Source organism: Amyelois transitella, chromosome 19 (genome assembly GCF_032362555.1).
Source record: "Amyelois transitella isolate CPQ chromosome 19, ilAmyTran1.1, whole genome shotgun sequence".
Lineage (NCBI taxonomy): Eukaryota > Metazoa > Arthropoda > Insecta > Lepidoptera > Pyralidae > Amyelois > Amyelois transitella.
In genome coordinates this window covers 1,421,909-1,441,360 of record NC_083522.1, presented here as the reverse complement: position 1 = coordinate 1,441,360, position 19,452 = coordinate 1,421,909, and the positions used below count along the sequence as shown (strand labels likewise).

Sequence of the window (19,452 nt, the reverse complement as noted above, 5' to 3'; positions counted from 1 at the left end):
GTCACTATTTGAATCTGAATTCTATCACTAAGCCAAACAGCTGAGCGTGGCCTATCAGTCTTTTCAAGACTGTTGGCTCTGTCTACCCCGCTAGGGATATAGACGTGATCATATGTAAGTATGTATGTATTTTATTCGATATTCAATTGATGGATGAAAAAAATAACACTTACATGCAAAGGGTTGTGAAGCATTCCGACACCGAGTGTTGGCGACATACTGAACGCTGACACCGTCCAGTGAGCGGGAACCTGAAATGAATGAATGAAAATCAATGACAATTACAAAACCACGCACGCCGTGTGGTTCCCGGCACCAATACAAAGAAGAATGGGACCACTCCATCTCTTTTCCGTGGATGTCGTAAACCAATGGATTGGCTTATATACTTGGGATTCATTATTTAGGCGATGGGCTAGCAACCTGTCACTATATGAATTTCAATTCCATCATTAAACGGCTCCTCAAACATTTGGGAGCCATTCTTAAGGAGTATCACTACATAGTATAAAACAAAGTCGCTATTTTAGTCTGTTTGTCGGTATGCTTAAATCTTAAAAATTACGCAACGGATTTTGATGCGGTTTTTTGTAACAGGTAGAGTGATTCAAGAGGAAGGTTTTTATGAAGGTATAATAACATTTATAATTTTGCACCCGTGCGAAGCCTGGGCGGGTCGCTAGTTTATTTAAAATATAGTAGATATCGTTGAGTTAGTATCTCGTAACACAAGTTTCAAACTTACTTCGAGGCTAACTCAATCTGTGTAAATTGTCCCGCATATATTTTATTTATTTATTTTATGTCGTGCGGTCCCGGCACCAATACAAAAAAGAATAGGACCACTCCATCTCCTTCCCACGGATGTCGTAAAAGGCGACTATGGGATAGGCTTACAAATTTGGGATTTTTTTTTAGGCGATGGGCTAGCAACCTGTCACTATTTGAATATCAATTCTATCACTAAGCCAAATAGCTGAACGTGGCCATTCAGTCTTTACAAGACTCTTTATCTCTGTCCACCCCGCAAGGGATATAAACGTGACCATATGTATGTATGTATATTTATAATTATTTTATACGCGTATATATGTTCGAGGCTAATTCAATCTGTGTAATTTGTCCCGTAGGTATATATTTTATTCATAGTCTCTTCAAGGCGACGGGCTAGCAACCTGATACCATTTGAATCGCAATCCCATCAAGTCATATCGTCAAGAATCATCTCATATATCCAGTCTTTTCCAGACCGTTGTCTCTGTCCACCCCGCAAGGGATATAGACGTGACCGTACACGCACCTGCGGCACGTCGACGGTGAACACGTAGCGGCCGTGCGGCCCCACGTTCACGTCCCGCCACAGCCACGCGTTGTCGTACTGCCTGCGCACGCGGTTGAAGCGGAACTTGCGGAAGTGGCTCAGCTCGAACGAGCTGTCGTGTTCGCCTGGAACATAATGAGAAGTTCTCTGTGAGACCCTGTTAAAGGTTGACTGGTAGATAATGCTTGTAGCATTAAGTCCGTATCTTGTGCAATGAAGTTTATATAAATAGTAAAGTAAAGTAAGTAAAATTAAAAAGAGTTTATTCAAAGAACACCATAACAAAATGACAAAAAAGGAAACAAAAATAAATAAATAAATAAATAAATAAATAAACGGGTTGTATATATATATGTATGTATGTATGTATATGCCGTGCCGTGTGGTACCCGGCAGCAATAAAAAAAAAGAATAGAACCACTCTATCTCATTTCCCATGGATGTCGTAAGGGGCGACTAAGGGATAGGCTTGTAATCTTGGAATTTTTAGGCGATGGGCTAGCAACCTGTCACTATTTAAATCTCAATTCTATCATATAGCCAAACAGCAGAGTGTGGCCAATCAGTCTCTTCAAAATTGTTGGCTCTGTCTACCCGGAAAGGGATAAAGACGTGACTATATGTATGTATGTATATGAGTTGTGACGTCATGCCGTCTCCCCCCTCCTGGAGTCCTATTTGAGTGCGCGCGCGCTTTAAGACTATTTCAGTGCATCACCAAATTGAGCAGCTACTTGCTGGATCTCCTGTCTATAGTTAAACCCACGGCCTCTTGAAATTGTAAAAATAATCCTTAAAAAGACTGTAAATTCTATGGATTTATCTCTTATCACGCTTACCCGCGACGTTTTACGTAAACGTCACAGAGTTAAAATTATTTAGGTTATGGTTATATTTTGTTCCAATTGTCATTCAATGTTACGTAGCTACCAATGTGCTCATTGACTAATCGAAAGTTTGATAGAAAATATGACCATGTAAATGACTACATTATTATTTTCTCTATTACTTATTAGTGCCTTGTAGTTCCCGGTACCAATTTAAAAAAAGAATAGGACCATTCCATCTCGCCCCCATGGATGTCGTAAAGGGCGTTATTTCTTTTTTAAATGTTGGAAATCGGGTTTATTTCTATAAATACTACCCGTGCTAAGTCGGGGCGGGTCGCTAGTTATTTATATTTAGCTGTGCCCGCGATTTCGTCCGCGTGGAAAAGTTATTTTGGGCATCATTGAAACCCTCAAGGATAAATAATTTCCCCGTTTTTCAACATTTTCCACTTTCCGTTATAATTTATATAGCTTAAAGACTTCCTCGATAAATGGTATATTCAAAGCAAAAAGAATTTTTCAATTCGAACCAGTAGTTCCTGAGATTAGCGCGTTCAAACAAACAAACAAACTTTTCAGCTTTATAATATCAGTATACTGCCCTGGTATAACTAAAATGCCGTTATCTGCCAAATCCTTGTTGTTGTTAAGTAAAACGTCAAAAATGCGGTAAAAATTTAAACCGATGCCATTCATCAATGAGAACGCCTATTTATGATTTAAAGGTACCAAAAAATCGTATATAGGGATCGAAAGAGATTTTTTTTCTTGTTCTACTGGTAAAAAGTAAAAAATCGCCCTGATGTAAGATAACGGCATTTTAGTTATACCACGGCAGTATAGATATATTCTCACAGTTAGCCTCGTCCGTCCTGTCAATACAGTCGGCGTTGCCGTCGCAGCGTTGTTCGTGCGTATAGCACGCGCCGCCCTCCAAACATTCTAGGAAGCCAGCCGTAGCGTTGCAGTTACTTGGACGACGGCTCACTTCCACGTCCGAGAACACTACCAGACCGGCGTATCTGGGGGACAGAGAATGTTGTTGTTGTTGGATAACACGGGATTGTCGTGTCATGTCATGTCCTGTCCTGTCCTGTCGAAAGTTCGATAGAAAATATAATCATGTTAATAATAATTACATTATTATTTTCTGTCTGTATGTAGGTACGAGGTAATCTCAGATAGTTTGTACACGGATTTTGTTTATTTTTAAATAGGAAAAGGTTCAGCTTACTAAGCCAAGTGTCAATTGACAAACGAAGAGTGAATCTATAAATAAAAAAAAAATAGCGAATCATTTTTTACGTGACTCAACTTATCAAGATTGGTCAAGTCAAGTGAAATTTTAAGTTTCATTTATCAGAACGTAAAAAATTGACAAAATCGGTTCATAAACGACAAAGTTATCCGTGGACATACATTAAAAAAATATACGGTCGAATTGAGAAACCTTTTTGAAGTCGGTTAAAAAAAACAATTTGATACAAGAGCTACGAGAATCGTATCATATGGAAATCGTAGCACTGCTGTCACTTCATCGTAGCCGATAGTCATCTTTTGTCTCATTTTAATTAGTAACCGAAAGAGTGAGACGTCGAAATTTAACGTACTTCTAGATTTGCTACGATAAATCGTAGCACATAGGAATTGTAGCACTGCCGTCACATCATTGTAACCGTTAGGTATATCGGCTACGATGAAGCTGATGAATTTAAGGCACGTGAAGTGCATATACTTATCTTACATCTCATTCTATATATAAAATAGGACAACATCATCTCCTTCCCATGGATGTCGTAAAAGGCGACTAAGGGATAGGCTTATAAACTTGGGATTCTTCTTTTAGGCGATGGGCTAGCAACCTGTCACTATTTGAATCTCAATTCTATCATTAAGCCAAATAGCTGAACGTGGCCATTTAGTCTTAAAGTCTGTTGGCTCTGTCTACCCCGCATGGGATATAGACGTGACCATATGTATGTATATAAAAAAGGGAGAAGTAAACACAAAACTCACTCGAATGTTCTGTTAGCGTCGATGCCGTAGGTGGAGGAGGGGAAGTATACCAGCTCGTCGGCGTCGCCGGCGTGAGTCCGCCACGTGTATGCGAACGTCCCGTTCGTCGCCTCGTCGAAGTACGACATCTTGGATATCAACTGGATAAGAAGAAAAAAATATATATAAACTACTTTTAAGTATTAACAAATTTTCTCTACAACCAAGGTTATGTTAACTACTAAAAGGTACTTATTCATAATATTCATGTATTCTCTCTGAGGGGAGGCCTGGTATCCTGTATGTCAGGTTCCTTCGGATACCTAGTTCAGGCACCAGATCTCCACAAAAGACCATTCATGCAAAATATGTATATTAGTTATGGTATAGTTAAGACACCAATTGTATTGTTGTGGAGAAAAAAATAAAGTACAATTTTTTTCTTTTTTTTTAAGTATTTCTGAAAATTAAATACATTACACAATAAGATTAATACATACATACATACATATATAATATCTTAAATTTTTACGGGTTGGACAAAGCCAATAGCCTCGAAAAGATTGAAAGGCCAGGGTCAGCTGGTTGACTTAATAACAAAATTTCATGTCTATACCTCACGCGCCCAAATTACAACATGTTTTTATCCATCACAAGGTAAAAAACAGCAAATCTTAAAAAAAGTGGCCAAATTACAGTGTGACTTGGTGTCACCGTTGTCTCCCCTGCGGGTGTTATATCAGCTTTATATATGTACGTACCACAGGCTAATAAAAGTACTGACAAAATTGCGAGTGTTACATCAGCTATATACATATGTACGTACCACAGGCTAAACCGTGGCGGCGTGTCGCTATTGATAAAAGAATAGAATAGATTTATTTTCAAAATTGGATACAAGGTATCACTTATTAACGTCACATCACTTAACCTAATTATAACTACTACCGCTTCCAAAGCGCATGTGTAGAAGAAGTGGCGGAACAAACTACACTGCAGCATTTTCATCGGACGTCAATGTACAAATATAGATCCCTTAAATCTAAATCATGGACGAATACACATTGTCTACATTAAAAAACATGAATGAATGCAGAACTAGTCATTTCAATACGAATTTGATATTTCGTCAAATAAATAAAGATAAAATAAAATATGTACACACTGTAGAAAAAATGGTGGTACACTCACCTTAGCGTACGTAAGTTCGTTCCCGGCTTGCATCGTATAGAAAGCGTTGTCGATCCCGGACAGGCCTACGTAGGCCCCGGGCTCGCCGTAAATGGACACCTCAACCCGCTCCCCTGTTCGGTGTTTACGATTGTTGATGACCACTGTGAACTGCAGTAATGGAATTTTTATGTTATAGTCGCTATGTGCGGACAATACACGGTTCGATAGGAAAAGGGAACAGACACTTCAACCCGCTCCCCTGTTCGGTGTTTACGATTGTTGATGACCACTGTGAACTGCAGTAATGGAATTTTTATGTTATAGTCGCTATGTGTGGACAAAAACACGGTTCGATAGGAAAAGGGGACAGACACCTCAACCCGCTCCCCTGTTCGGTGTTTACGGTTGTTGATGACCACTGTGAACTGCAGTAATGGAATTTATGTTATGGTCGCTATGTGCGGACAAAACACGGTTCGATAGGAAAAGGGGACAGACACTTCAACCCGCTCCCCTGTTCGGTGTTTACGATTGTTGATGACCATTGTGAACTGGAGTAATGGAATTTTTATGTTATAGTCACAATGCGTGGACAAAAACACGGTTCGATAGGAAAAGGGAACAGACACCGCAACCCGCTCCCCTGTTCGGTGTTTACGATTGTTGATGACCACTGTGAACTGCAGTAATGGAATTTATGTTATGGTCGCTATGTGCGGACAAAAACACGGTTCGATAGGAAAAAGGACCATATGTTAAAAGTACACAATTTTTTTTAATAAACATTTCAACATTAATCATTATAAAAAAAAAAACACTGTAATTATTGTTAGGTTCTCCAAAAAATATTCGAAAAATTCAAAGAAAGTAATAACACCCACTCGGTGTAAAAAAGAACTCGTGTAAGTGTTGCCATGTCCGTTTTAAATGCAATCCTTTGTAATAAAACGCAACCAGTACTAACATCTGATGAAAACTCATTAGCAAAGTCAGACTTATCATTCAAGATGGGCATTTGTGTATCATTTCGAGTAAATTATTAAATGTGAAAACACAATGTCAATGCGATATTTTACATAATCAATTTATAAGTAAGTGCCGTGTGGTTCCCGGCACGAATAGAACAAAGAATAGTACTAGTATAGACTACTCCATCTCTTTACCATGAATGTCGTAAAGGCGACTCAGGGAAAGGCTTATAGACTTGGGATTCATCTTTAAGGCGATGGGCTAGCAATCTCTCACTATTTGAATCTCAATTCTATCTTAAAGCCAAACAGCTGAACGTGGCCTATCAGTCTTTCAAGACTGCCAGCTCCGTCTACCGCGCAAGGGCTATAAACATTATTATATGAATGAACGAAATAATTTAACGCAACGCTCATATCGATCAGCGTTTAGTTGTTACATACATACATAAATAAAATCACGCCTCTTTCCCGGAGGGGTAGGCAGAGACTACCTCTTTCTACTTGCCACGTTTCTGCATACTTCCTTCGCTTCATCCACATTTATAACTCTCTTCATGCAAACTCGGCGGTTTCGGGTACTTTTGACCTGACCCTTCACCAGGACGTCCTTAATTTGATCAAGATACGTTCGTCTAGGATAGTTTCTAGATAGATTTTTCTAGTTCTAGTTGTTACTATGATCTTTCAAAGTATAGAGGCAAACAAAACTGACATTGTTCCTGGATATGCCGTTGACGGGGAAGGTGAGCGAGTCGGCCAGCACGTGGCCGCCGCGCGCGGAGCCCCACGCCAGCAGCGTGGCCACGGGCGCCATCTCCGCCGACAGCGACACGGCGAACGTGCGCACCCCCCCCTCCTGGCCGCAATACAACACAATACAATACAACACAATACAATACAATACAATACAATTCAACACAATACAATACAACACAATACAATACATTCTCCAAATTGGATACAAGGTATCACATATTGACGTTACGAGGGCGACACTGAAAGTTTTTAGAACTGGCCATTTGTTATTTATATAATAAAAAAGTCAATTCGGATTTCAAAAATGGAACTCTTTATAGCAATAATAATGAGTAAAAATTTCATTCAATTGTCACTTTTTAAGCGATGGGCTAGCAACCTGTCACTATTTGAATCTCAATTCCATCATAAAGCCAAACAGCTGAAGGTCGCCTATCAGTCTTTTCAAGACTGTTGGCTCTGTATCTGTACAAGCCAATGCTTTTCATTACACTTTCCTGTCGTGGGCCTACTGGAAGAAATTTCTCTAGAAATAAGTAGTGCCTTAGTACTGAATTTCTCTTTAAATTTTATTCTTATTTACCTTGATGTACATAATATTATACACTTACGGGCATGATCTCTTGAGCACTGGTCAGTATAATGCCTTTAGATAATACCACGTAGTTGAACGACTCCATGTAGAAGTTGCTTTGCACGTGGAAAATCACATATTCACCAACCTGTTTAGAAAATACAAAAAAAAAGGAATAAATTAAGACTTTCATCTTTCTCATAACTTAATTTCCAATTCACTTCATATGGCGACAGATGTTTTTTAAAAATGTCTGTATATAGTTAGAAACATACATACGTACATATGGCCACGTCTATATCCCTTGCGGGGTAGACAGAGCCAACAGTCTTGAAAAGACTAAATGGCCAAGTTCAGCTATTTGGCTTAATGATAGAATTATATATTATAATTATTAGAAATTGTATCAAAATCAACCACTTGATTATAATAACGCATTCTCAATGCTTTTTATGTGCGCTGTCTCTAAATTCTCGAACTAGCAACCTGTCACTATTTGAATCTCAATTCTATAATTAGGCCAAACAGCTGAAAATGGGCCTGTCAGTCTTTTTAAGTCTGTTGGCTCCGTCTAACCCGCAAGGGATAAAGACGTGATTATATGTTTTGTTATGTTTAAGTTTAAAGTTGTTATTTGATCCAGCGGCAAGTTGCTCTATAATGCGACGTCGCATATTAACAATAAATAATATACATATTTATTGCAGCTATTAAATGCCATATCACATAAATTAAATTAAAACTATCTAAGGTAGGAGGAAAGAGGTAGTCTCTGCCTACCCGTCCGGGAAAGAGGCGTGATTTTATGTATGTATGTAAAACTATCTAAGGTCTAAATTTCATATTGCCAAGACGATTTTTGGCAATACTAAATTTAGACCGATTTTATTAGAAGTTTTTAAGTGGTAGCACTGACCCTGGCATCAGTGGTGGAGGTGGAGATGCGGATGTGCTGGTGCGTGGGGCTGTGGTGCGCCACCAGCCGCATGTCGGCGCTGGCGCGGTTCCCGCTTCCGTCCGTCAGCTGCGCGTTCAGCCGGACGCCCGTCACGCCGCTCAGAGTCTCGCGGTAGTTCGCGTCGTGTTCCAGTTCTGAGTAATATAAAATTAATTAAAATCTTTATTTCTTTATTATATCATAAAGAAAACTATAGACAAAAGATATAATTTACACAATGGTACATATACAATATAAAAAATAAACACACGTATCCACGAAAAACAAAGTCGACGCTGGCATGTAATTTAAAAAAAAGAAATTCAAATCAAATTTGAATTAGGATTGGCTTAAAAAAAAATCTTCCGCGCGCTTCACAACCGAACCTGACACCGGCCAGATCCAAAAAAAAAAAATTCAAATACCGAAGGTTCAACTGAAACTGGCCGGCAACAAATTTCAAATTGCGAACGCCTCCTTTACCTCACAGTAAACACTCACTCATCAGCTTGTAGAGGTCGAGGCGCACGTGCCACACTGCGTCGTGGCCGGGCACCAGCGTGGGCCGCTGGGGCTCCAGGGCTCCGCCGCGGCCCTCCACCTGCAGCGCCAGCGACACCGCCACGCTGCGCGACATCCACGCGGGCAGCGGCGACCCGTCGTGGTAAGACACCACCATCTGCATCAACAGTTTTTTTAATAAAACACATACATTCATAAAATCACGCCTCTTTCCCGAAGGGGGAGCCCCAAGTTTATTGGAAGACCACACTCACTTCAGTCGCTCGGTCAATAAACAAACGTCATCGCCTTGAGACAAAGGTTAATTACTTGTTTACATACATACATAAAATCACGCCTCTTTCCCGGAGGGGTAGGCAGACTACCTCTTTCCACTTGCCACGATCTCTGCATACATCCTTCGCTTCATCCACATTCATAACTCTCTTCATGCAAGGTGGTTTCGGGTACTTTTGACCTGACCCTTTACCAATAATTTAATTTTAATAAAACACATTCATATTTAAACTAGCTTTTGTCTGCAGCATCGCCCGCGTCAATAAAGCGCCAACTGCAAAAAGCGACGATTTAACGACAACTGCAAAAAAGCGCAGAATTTAGCGCCACCTCAAAAGAAAATAGGTTTTTCGCAAATGCCACGGGAACTTAATGTTATTGTTGTTTATGTATATGTTGTATATCTTCGGAGAATGGGTGTGATTTACAGTATGAAGTATAATTACACAGATTAGATAAAACATCGCGAGACAACTTAATTGCAATTGCACATTAAGGCAACTGAATGTGTAATCACAGTCCAATACGTGTCAAGTTCCCCAACAAAAGCCAGGAGTGACATTTTGTGCAAAAACTGCTCCCCAGACTCCTCACCAGAGAGGTGAAAATAACCGAGATTAAGAACAGGAATTTGAGAAGCCAAATCCTACTAAGCCTATAAGTATAAAACCTATAAGTTTGAAAGGTAACAAGTAAAAACTGACAAAAAATTGGAAATACGAACATTTTAAGCTTGATTAAATATAAGCTCGGTTAATAAAATTGGCGAATATATTGTAAATAACAAACTGACTTCAATAAACAAAGAAACAAATATCGATAATGTATGCGTGCCCTTCGATTTAACTATTATGTTTACCACTCTAGTTTGGTTGCGTGATACATACATACATAAAATCACGCCTCTTTCCCAGAGGAGTAGGCAGAGACTACCTCTTTCCACTTGCCACTATCTCTGCATACTTCCTTGGTTGCGTAATCTTACAAATAATTGAGAGTTCTCCGAAGTACCCTGTAGGTCTTTGCTTTACATCATGTTTTTTTTAAAGAAATATTAATGTTATCTTACTTACATAAATATCAAACGGCATATGAGGCTTGAAGACCTGCGGGGAGCCTCCCAAAAAGTTGATGGCCAGCGATGAGTTGTAGATCCTCGCGATACTGTAGCCCTCTATCACCTCGTCGAGGAACGGGTCTCCCACAGACGCCGTGATTATCACTTCCACGCCGTCCAGAACTGGCACCAGCTGGGCCAACTCCGACATGGGGTATTTAAAGTCGTATGTGCCGTTGAACTGTAAAATTATTATGGAGTTTTTTGTTTCAATTCGAGCAAGATAGATATATAATCACGTCTACATGCTCTAGCGGGGCAGACAGAACCAACGGTCTTCAAAAGACTTGGCCCTGCCTGCCCAATAAAATAAGGCTACACCCAGCTGTTTGGTTTAATGATAGAATTGAGATTCAAATAGTGACAGGTTGCTTAAGACATCGCCTAATAAAAAGGTAAAATTTTAACACTTAAATATGTATTTGTATTTTATTTACAATAACATAAAAAATAACTGTGCCCGCGACTTCGTCCGCGTGGAATAGTTACTTTGGGCATCATTGAATCCCTCAAGGAGGAATAATTTTGCCCGTTTTTTTTTCATTATTTCTTCGCTCCTAATAGTTGCAGCGTGATGATAAATAGCCTAAAGCCTTCCTCGAAAAATGGTCTATTTAACACAAAAATAATTTTTCAATTCAAACCAGTAGTACCTGAGATTAGCGCGTTCAAACAAACAAACTCATCAGCTTTATAATATTAGAATAGATAAAACGTTGCTGCAGCGGCAGCTGTCAGAATGAAAATAGCTCATTGGGAATATGTACATTAAATCTTACTTATGAAATCAAGTTACACATGTATTTTATATCAGTAACATACATACAAACATATAAATACTAGAGGCCGCCCGCGACTTCGTCCGCATGGAAACCCTATCAATCCCGCGGGAACTCTGGGATAAAAAGTAGCCTATGTGTTATTCTGGGTCTTCAGCTACCTACATACCAAATTTCATGGTAATCGGTTCAGTTTTTGCGTGAAAGAGTAACAAACATCCATACAAACTTTCGCCTTTATAATAGTAGTAGGATAATATCAATAAATACTCACGAATCTCAAATACGGCAGTTGATCGTTAGCATGTGTGTAATATCCGCTGTAAGAATTGTACGTGTTGTAGTTGGAATCCGCCGTCTGTCCGTATGTTTGTCCGTACGTCGCGAACTGAGTCGGGTCCGGTTTGGGCATCCAGAACGGGTATTTCTCGTCCTACAGGGTAAAAAAAATAAAACTATTATTTAATAATATATATACTCGTATATTAAAGTTCTAAAATTTGTCTTACAGATTAAAAGGTTCTTCTGTGGTTTTAGGATATTTATTCAACATACATAGATGTGTGGCGACATCTATACGCCAAAAGTCACAAAAATAAAATCACGCGACGTTATCAGTCAAAAACAGCGAAAAGTCTAAATCGCGCAAGCGAAAATTTCACGGATTGTAGTATACACCTGTAGCGACCAATACGAGCGATGTGTTAGCACGACCCAGTTTACATTTAAGCAATACGGTTGTTAAATAAATTAATCCATTCTTAATCTGATACTTCCGAGTCTGATTTATCTCCCTCGTCTGAAGGACCTCAGTCACCCATAATATAGCAACAAACACAATCTGCGACACAAGGGCAGCCGCGGTTCCCCAGGCATCACACCTAGCCTGGCGGAAGATCTTCCCTTTGGTGGCGGTCGAGCCGAATGATCGGCGCAGCGGTAGTACGCTTGTCTGTGACACCGGAGGTCCCGGGTTCGAATCCCGGCCAGGGCAGATGAGAAAATAACTTTTTCCGATTGGCCTGGGTGTTGGATGTTTATCTATTTAAGTATTTATTATAAATCGTTGAGTTAGTATCTCGTAACACAAATCTCGAACTTACTTCGAGGCTAACTCAATCTGTGTAATTTATCCCTTATATATATTTATTATTGCTCCCGCTACAGACGTATGTACAGAGAAACTGGCCCATTCTTCGACAGTAGCAATAATCGGACAGACTACACAGTCTACGTTGCAGTGTAGTTTGTTCCGCCGCTTCTTCTACACATGCGCTTTGGAAGCGGCAGTAGTTATAATTAGATTTAAGTGATGTGACGTCAATAAGTGATACCTTGTATCCAATTTTGAAAATAAATCTACATACATACATATAATCACGTCTATATCCCTTGCGGGATAGACAGAGCCAACAGTCTTGTAAAGACTGATAGGCCACGTTCAGCTATTAGCTTTAAGATAGAATTGAGAATCAAACAGTGACAGGTTGCTAGCCCATCGCCTAAAAGAGGAATCCCAAGTTTATAAGCCTATCCCTTAGTCGCCTTTTACGACATCCGTGGCAAAGAGATGCGAGTGGGGTCCTATTCTTTTTTGTAATGGTGCCGGGAACCATACGGCAAAGCAAAAACAAATCTATTCTATATGTATGATGTACTAACATAGTTATAAGTTCCTCTGTTACTAACACTATGGTCTATGCCTGCAATAAACGATTTTTATTTTATTTTATTTATTCTATTCTACGTGCTACAGAGTTGCCACCACACTCACGAAGTTGTTCTATTCTATTCTACGTGCTACAGAGTTGCCACCACACTCACGAAGTTGTTCTATTCTATTCTACTTGCTACAGAGTTGCCACCACACTCACGAAGTTGTTCTATTCTATTCTACGTGCTACAGAGTTGCCACCACACTCACGAAGTTGTTCTATTCTATTCTACGTGCTACAGAGTTGCCACCACACTCACGAAGTTGTTCTATTCTATTCTACGTGCTACAGAGTTGCCACCACACTCACGAAGTTGTTCTATTCTATTCTACGTGCTACAGAGTTGCCACCACACTCACGAAGTTGTTCTATTCTATTCTACTTGCTACAGAGTTGCCACCACACTCACGAAGTTGTTCTATTCTATTCTACGTGCTACAGAGTTGCCACCACACTCACGAAGTTGTTCTATTCTATTCTACTTGCTACAGAGTTGCCACCACACTCACGAAGTTGTTCTATTCTATTCTACGTGCTACAGAGTTGCCACCACACTCACGAAGTTGTTCTATTCTATTCTACGTGCTACAGAGTTGCCACCACACTCACGAAGTTGTTCTATTCTATTCTACGTGCTACAGAGTTGCCACCACACTCACGAAGTTGTTCTATTCTATTCTACGTGCTACAGAGACACACTCACGAAGTTGAACAGCCTGGTGCGGACCGCCTGCGGGTCGTACCACCAGCCGGGCTGCTCCAGCTGGTTGGGCTGTCCGGCCCGGACGCGGGGGCGGCCCAACTCGTCCGTCTGCCCGTACGGCTCGGACTGACCGTACGCGGTCGACTCGTTGTATAGGTACGGATTCGCGTTCGGACGCACTGTGGAATTGTAGTAATATTTTTTTTTCTGTATGAGCGAGCATGATGAGAAATGAAATTGAATGATTTTTTTTTTTTATATAAGTTTTCTTCCTACTGGCTTTAGTCCCAGTTGAATGCTCAACTCTATGGAGAGGAGCCCGGGATGTGCCTTTGGATAATAAACAAACAAACTCAATTTCGCGTTTATAACATTAGTTGAAATAATAAAAACACCAGAAACCTATATAACTACTTATAGGTAACTAGAGGCCGCCCGCGACTTCGTCCGCATGGAAACCCTATCAATCCCGCGGGAACTCTGGGATAAAAAGTAGCCTATGTGTTATTCTGGGTCTTCAGCTACCTACATACCAAATTTCATGGTAATCGGTTCAGTAGTTTTTGCGTGAAAGAGTAACAAACATCCATACATCCATACAAACTTTCGCCTTTATAATAGTAGTAGGATAATATACTAAAATAATTAAATATTTTCAATTTCATTTTTTTCACTTACCTCTGCCATATTGAGACGTTGCGTATCCCGGCTGCATCCCATATTGTCCTTGATTGTTGAACTGCCCTTGCTGGTAATACTCCGGCCTAACAAACAATAAGTCACTTCTATATCCCTTGCGGGGCAGACAGAGCCAGCAGTCTTGAAAAGACTGATGAGCCACGTTCAGCCGTTAAGCTTAATACATTGTACATACATACATAAAATCACGCCTCTTTCCCGGAGGGGTAGGCAGGGACTACCTCTTTCCACTTGCCACAATCTCTGCATACTTCCTTCGCTTCATCCACATTCATAACTAATAGGCTTAATGATAGATAGATTTGCATACATATAAAAATACTGATGTGTACAAATACAGACAAATACACATGGTTTATTTTTTTTCATATATATATATATATATAATCACGCCTATATCCCTTGCGGGGTAGACAGAGCCTACAGTCTTAAAAATACTGATAGGCCACGTTCAGCTTTTTGGCTTACTGATAGAATTAGATTCAAATAGTGACAGACTGCTAGCCTATCGCCTAAAAGAAGAATCCCAAGTGCTTACAAGCATATCCCTTAGAAAAATAATAAATCTCAAAATCATACCTGTAATGCGGTATCGGTCTGATCGTAGCCTTCAGGGTCAAGTTTCCACGTACGGGGGCTCCCGAGGTGTAGTTGGCCATGATGCGGCCGTGGATGTAGGGCTCCGTGTTGAAGAAGAACGCCGGCATCGTCACGTTCACCTGGTGAGGAAGGTATATACTTATCATCAAATTTCTAACACTTGTTTTGTATAAGTCTTCCGTGGTAAGGAAATTTGGGTCCACTTCCATTATTTATTATACAGGGTGACTTTAAATTCAGCTGCAATAATTTAACTGTTAAGTGTACTCATCTAAAGGATATTTAAAAACGTTAAAAGAAAAATATCGGTTCATTTTAAGAAAGTACGAAAAAAAAAATAAAAGTATCAAAATCCACGATCCTAAATACGTCATATCACCCCGGCCGGCGGAAAAGCGACGCGTAAGATTCAGAGGTCAACGACAAAATTCATTCAGCTGAGCGATCTCGACAACTCTGTACTTTACTTGATCTTGATACTAGAAAAATAATTTACTTTTTAGACATTTTAAGTTTTAATTTCTTTTTGTAGTATGGGTCTTTAATAAAGCGTGTGACGTTGTTTTTGATGGTTTTTTAACTGTGAAAATGATGACGTTTAATTTAAATAAAAATAGGCTCAAACAACTCAGAAGCATGAGTATAGTCTATATTTAAAAAGATGCAGTTATTTTAAATGTCACCCAGTATTTAATTCAAACTTTATTGTACAAAATACAAATGTATAGGACAATTAGGCGGACTTAATGCTAGAATAGTGATAGGTGTGAAATTGAGTGACCGGATAAGGAACAGCGTGATAAGGGAATGTTGTGATGTGAAAGAAGATGTAGTTACAGGAATAGAAAAGGGTATGTTGAGATGGTTCGGTCTTGTGGAGAGGATGAATGAAAGCAGGTTGACTAAGCAGATATACAAGGAGAGTGTGGAGGGAAAGGTCGGAGTGGGAAGACCTAGACGAACGTATCTTGATCAAATTAAGGACGTCCTGGTAAAGGGTCAGGTCAAAAGTACCCGAAACCGGCGAACTTGCATGAAGAGGTGTGTAAGGCATCTCTAGTTGTGCATGTTGTTTTTCAATTGAAACTTGCAATTGCCAGAATTCGCTGTCATTGGCTGACGGCGTGTATAACGTTCAGAGATGTTGCCGACAGAAGATATTGACATAATCATTAACTTGTCTACTCTTTTACTAACAACTAGCGACCCGCCCCGGCTTCGGGCACGGGTGCAAAATTCGGAAAAAATTATACATAAAAACCTTCCTCTTGAATCACTCTATCTGATACAAAAAACCGCATCAAAATCCGTTGCGTAATTTTAAAGATTTAAGCATACAGACAAACAGACTAAAATAGCGACTTTGTTTTATACTATGTAGTGATACCTACTTGTTGTGTTTGTCTTTTTGTGTTTGTACATTTGTTAGACCTTCTCCTTTCAGATCGTATACCGTCCAATTTCGTAACTTCGTGTCTCTTCAAACCATGACATTGGCAGAATCACCGAAAGTCCGGTGGAAGCCATAATATAGAAAAGAAAGAAAGAAAGAAGATAAAGACATGACAACACATACCTCAAACCTGGTCTGATAGTACTCCTCGACCAGGAACGAGGTCTCCTCCACTTGTCCAAGGGCCTCCACCCGGATGTGCCACTCCCCGAACAAAGGCTGGTCCGAGATCTGATACTGCAGGCTGACTGTACCGAAATTACTCTGCGGACAAAATAATCACATTCAAATTAGATACACAAAGTTTTAACCTATTTATAAATAATGAATATTAAATCTTTATTTTTTTCCTCTCTCACATAGAATTACACAGTTAAAAATAAAGTAAGATGAACCATGCAGTTATAATGATCTAATATAAATACGGGACAAATTACACAGATTGAGTTAGCCTCGAAGTAAGTTCGAGACTTGTGTTACGAGATACTAACTCAAACATACTATATATTTTACTAGCTGACCCGCGCAACTTCGTTTGCGTGTATCCCGCTACTTCGACAAATACAGTCAACGCACCAACACATATTGGATACTAATTTTCAATTCACAATAACTTCTCTTTCCCTTAACCGCGTTTAAAATATTAAAATGTTTTTTGGTTTCTGTGACTCTTCTTTGATCGCCCCCCCTATCAGTTTTTGGAAAAAATATTTAAGTAATGTACAGATTTTTTTTGTCTTATAGGGACGCTGCCCCCGCCGCCGCGGCCGGCCCGTACCGTGCCGCAATACTAATATCGTGATATCTCCTAAACTATATGTCTAAATAACACACTGTAAACTGCAAAAATAATCTAAATTAAATGCTCGTGATGATGAACTTACTTATTTTGATAAGGATATATGTATTATTGGTTATATCACCAGTTAAACATCACCCAACGAATTAAATGTTTTTTTAATACAGAAAAGTAGTTTTTGTGACTTAAATAAAAAAGCTGGATATATGTCATCGCGGACTTTTTTGTAGAACTAATAAAGACCAATGTTTTTGCTATACATTGTTCTTACTTGTATCCAACGGTATAAGCGGCGCACGCACAAATGCAATCTTCAATTAGATTTTTTTTCTGACTTCTTGGACATAAATCGCTATAACTCAGCTAATATAGTTTCAATGTATTTCAATTATATATAAAAACCTGTCGGAGAAAATACTCTTTCTATTAGTGAAAACCGCATCAAAATCTGTTGCGTAGTTTTAAAGTTTTATGCATACGAAGGGACTACAGACAAAATGGGCGACTTTGTTTTATACTATGTAGTGATAATAAATACATATATAGATAAACAACAATGACCCAGGTCAATTAGAAAAAGTTAGTTTCTCATCGTGCCCTGGCCGGGATTCTAACCCGGGACCTCCGGTGTCACAGGCAAGCGCACCACCACAGAGGCAGTCAACATTTAGTATTGGAATAGCGTTTTCCTAATTATTGGAAACTACTTTATGAATAACTCTGTTTATAGCTTTTTAGTGCCGTGTGGTTCTCGGCACCAATACAAAAAAGAATAGGACCACTCCATCTCTTTCTTATGGATGTCGTAAAAGGCGACTAAGGGATAGGCTTACAAACTTGAGATTCTTTTTAAGGCGATGAGCTAGCAACCTGTCACTATTTGAATCTCAATTTTATCTTAAAGCCAAATAGCTGAACGTGGCCTATCAGTCTTTTGCAAGACTGTTGGCTCTGTCTACCCCGCAACGGATATAGACGTGATTATATGTACCTATGTATGTTATAGCTTTTTAATAGCTCAGCGGTCGAACGGTTAAAACTCCTGCCTCTGCACCCGTTAAAATCTTACCTCGACCATGTACCAATGACTCTATTCTGAGTAATCAACATTACTTCCAGTGTTAACCGATGCTCTACGATAAGGGAAAACATCGTGAGGATTTCTAATTATATATATATATACATACATATAGTCACGTCTATATTTGTAACGGGGAAGACAGAGTCGACAAACTCGCAAAGACTGAAAGGTCCACGTTCAGCTGTATGGAATAATGATGGAACTGAGATTCAAATAGTGACAGGTTGCTAGCCCATCGCGAACAAGGATCCCGTGTTCATAAGCCTTTCCCTTAATCGCCTTTTACGACATCCATTGATACGATATGGAGTGGTCCCATTCTAACCGCGTCAGAAACAACACATTTCCATACAATTTGAAGGATTAAATTTGCATACCATTATTTTTTTTTCCACAGTAAAATTAACACAAATATAAATCTTTGTGATCTAGAACTCTGCGATTAAGCATCGGAATACAAGCAAACAAAGTTAATGTTGATTTAATATTCATTCACACAAAACACCGCAAAGCCATTGTGATCGGATGACACACACTGACAATAGGTCATACATTGCTGTGTTCGTGTCATATAATGCAATTAACATGTGATATTAATGTGCAATGCACATACATGCATATGATACGTCTTTATCCCTTACGGGGTAGACAGAGCTTTTACTCTCACAAAAACTGAGAATGTTGGCTCAGGAACCTCACTATTTAAATCTCATTTCAATTCCAATTTCCCCGCAAGGGACTTGGACTTGATGTATGTATTTATACAAGGTGTAACGGAAAGGGGGTTATCATAAAAAGTGGGTGGATACTATACCTTAAATAGATTCTTCCTACTGCTACTGCTGGTCCTTATCACCATGTTCATAAATGCATGTCAATAAAATTTCGCAATAAAATGTATTTATTTAAATGTAAACAAACGTGGCAAATCACTATCGGGTCAACATCCCCAATTCAAAACAACACACACACTAAGACACTATCGATGTACACTAAAACACTAACTCCTCACTCGTCATTTTCTCCTGGTACCGTCGGCGACCTAAGTCGTAGGTAGCCGTTTGTCTTTTGCAAAGAGATCGCGGCAAGGCGGCGAACGTTTGACGAAGATTCTAAAACAAACAAATAAGACTCGTTTACTTAATCAATAA

General features: G+C 39.4%; 1 protein-coding gene across 2 annotated transcripts in view; it reads right to left on the bottom strand.

The window, feature by feature from the left end:
- Window positions 1-19,452, bottom strand: part of LOC106140680 (CD109 antigen) — a 44,438-nt gene that overhangs the window by 17,541 nt on the left and 7,445 nt on the right. Inside the window, exons 6-21 of one of the 2 annotated variants that reach the window (XM_060949715.1) lie at window positions 16,545-16,685; window positions 14,948-15,087; window positions 14,348-14,433; window positions 13,670-13,848; window positions 11,526-11,684; window positions 10,429-10,653; window positions 9,059-9,236; window positions 8,537-8,712; window positions 7,658-7,768; window positions 7,003-7,146; window positions 5,694-5,744; window positions 5,338-5,436; window positions 4,168-4,307; window positions 3,007-3,173; window positions 1,301-1,446; window positions 174-251 (exon numbers count right to left, since the gene is read on the bottom strand). In XM_060949715.1, coding sequence (XP_060805698.1) covers window positions 174-251; window positions 1,301-1,446; window positions 3,007-3,173; window positions 4,168-4,307; window positions 5,338-5,436; window positions 5,694-5,744; window positions 7,003-7,146; window positions 7,658-7,768; window positions 8,537-8,712; window positions 9,059-9,236; window positions 10,429-10,653; window positions 11,526-11,684; window positions 13,670-13,848; window positions 14,348-14,433; window positions 14,948-15,087; window positions 16,545-16,685 — 2,220 coding nt within the window. Of the gene's footprint in view, window positions 1-173; window positions 252-1,300; window positions 1,447-3,006; window positions 3,174-4,167; window positions 4,308-5,337; window positions 5,488-5,693; window positions 5,745-7,002; window positions 7,147-7,657; window positions 7,769-8,536; window positions 8,713-9,058; window positions 9,237-10,428; window positions 10,654-11,525; window positions 11,685-13,669; window positions 13,849-14,347; window positions 14,434-14,947; window positions 15,088-16,544; window positions 16,686-19,452 lie in introns of both variants that reach the window. The other variant, XM_060949714.1, reaches the window with a different exon arrangement.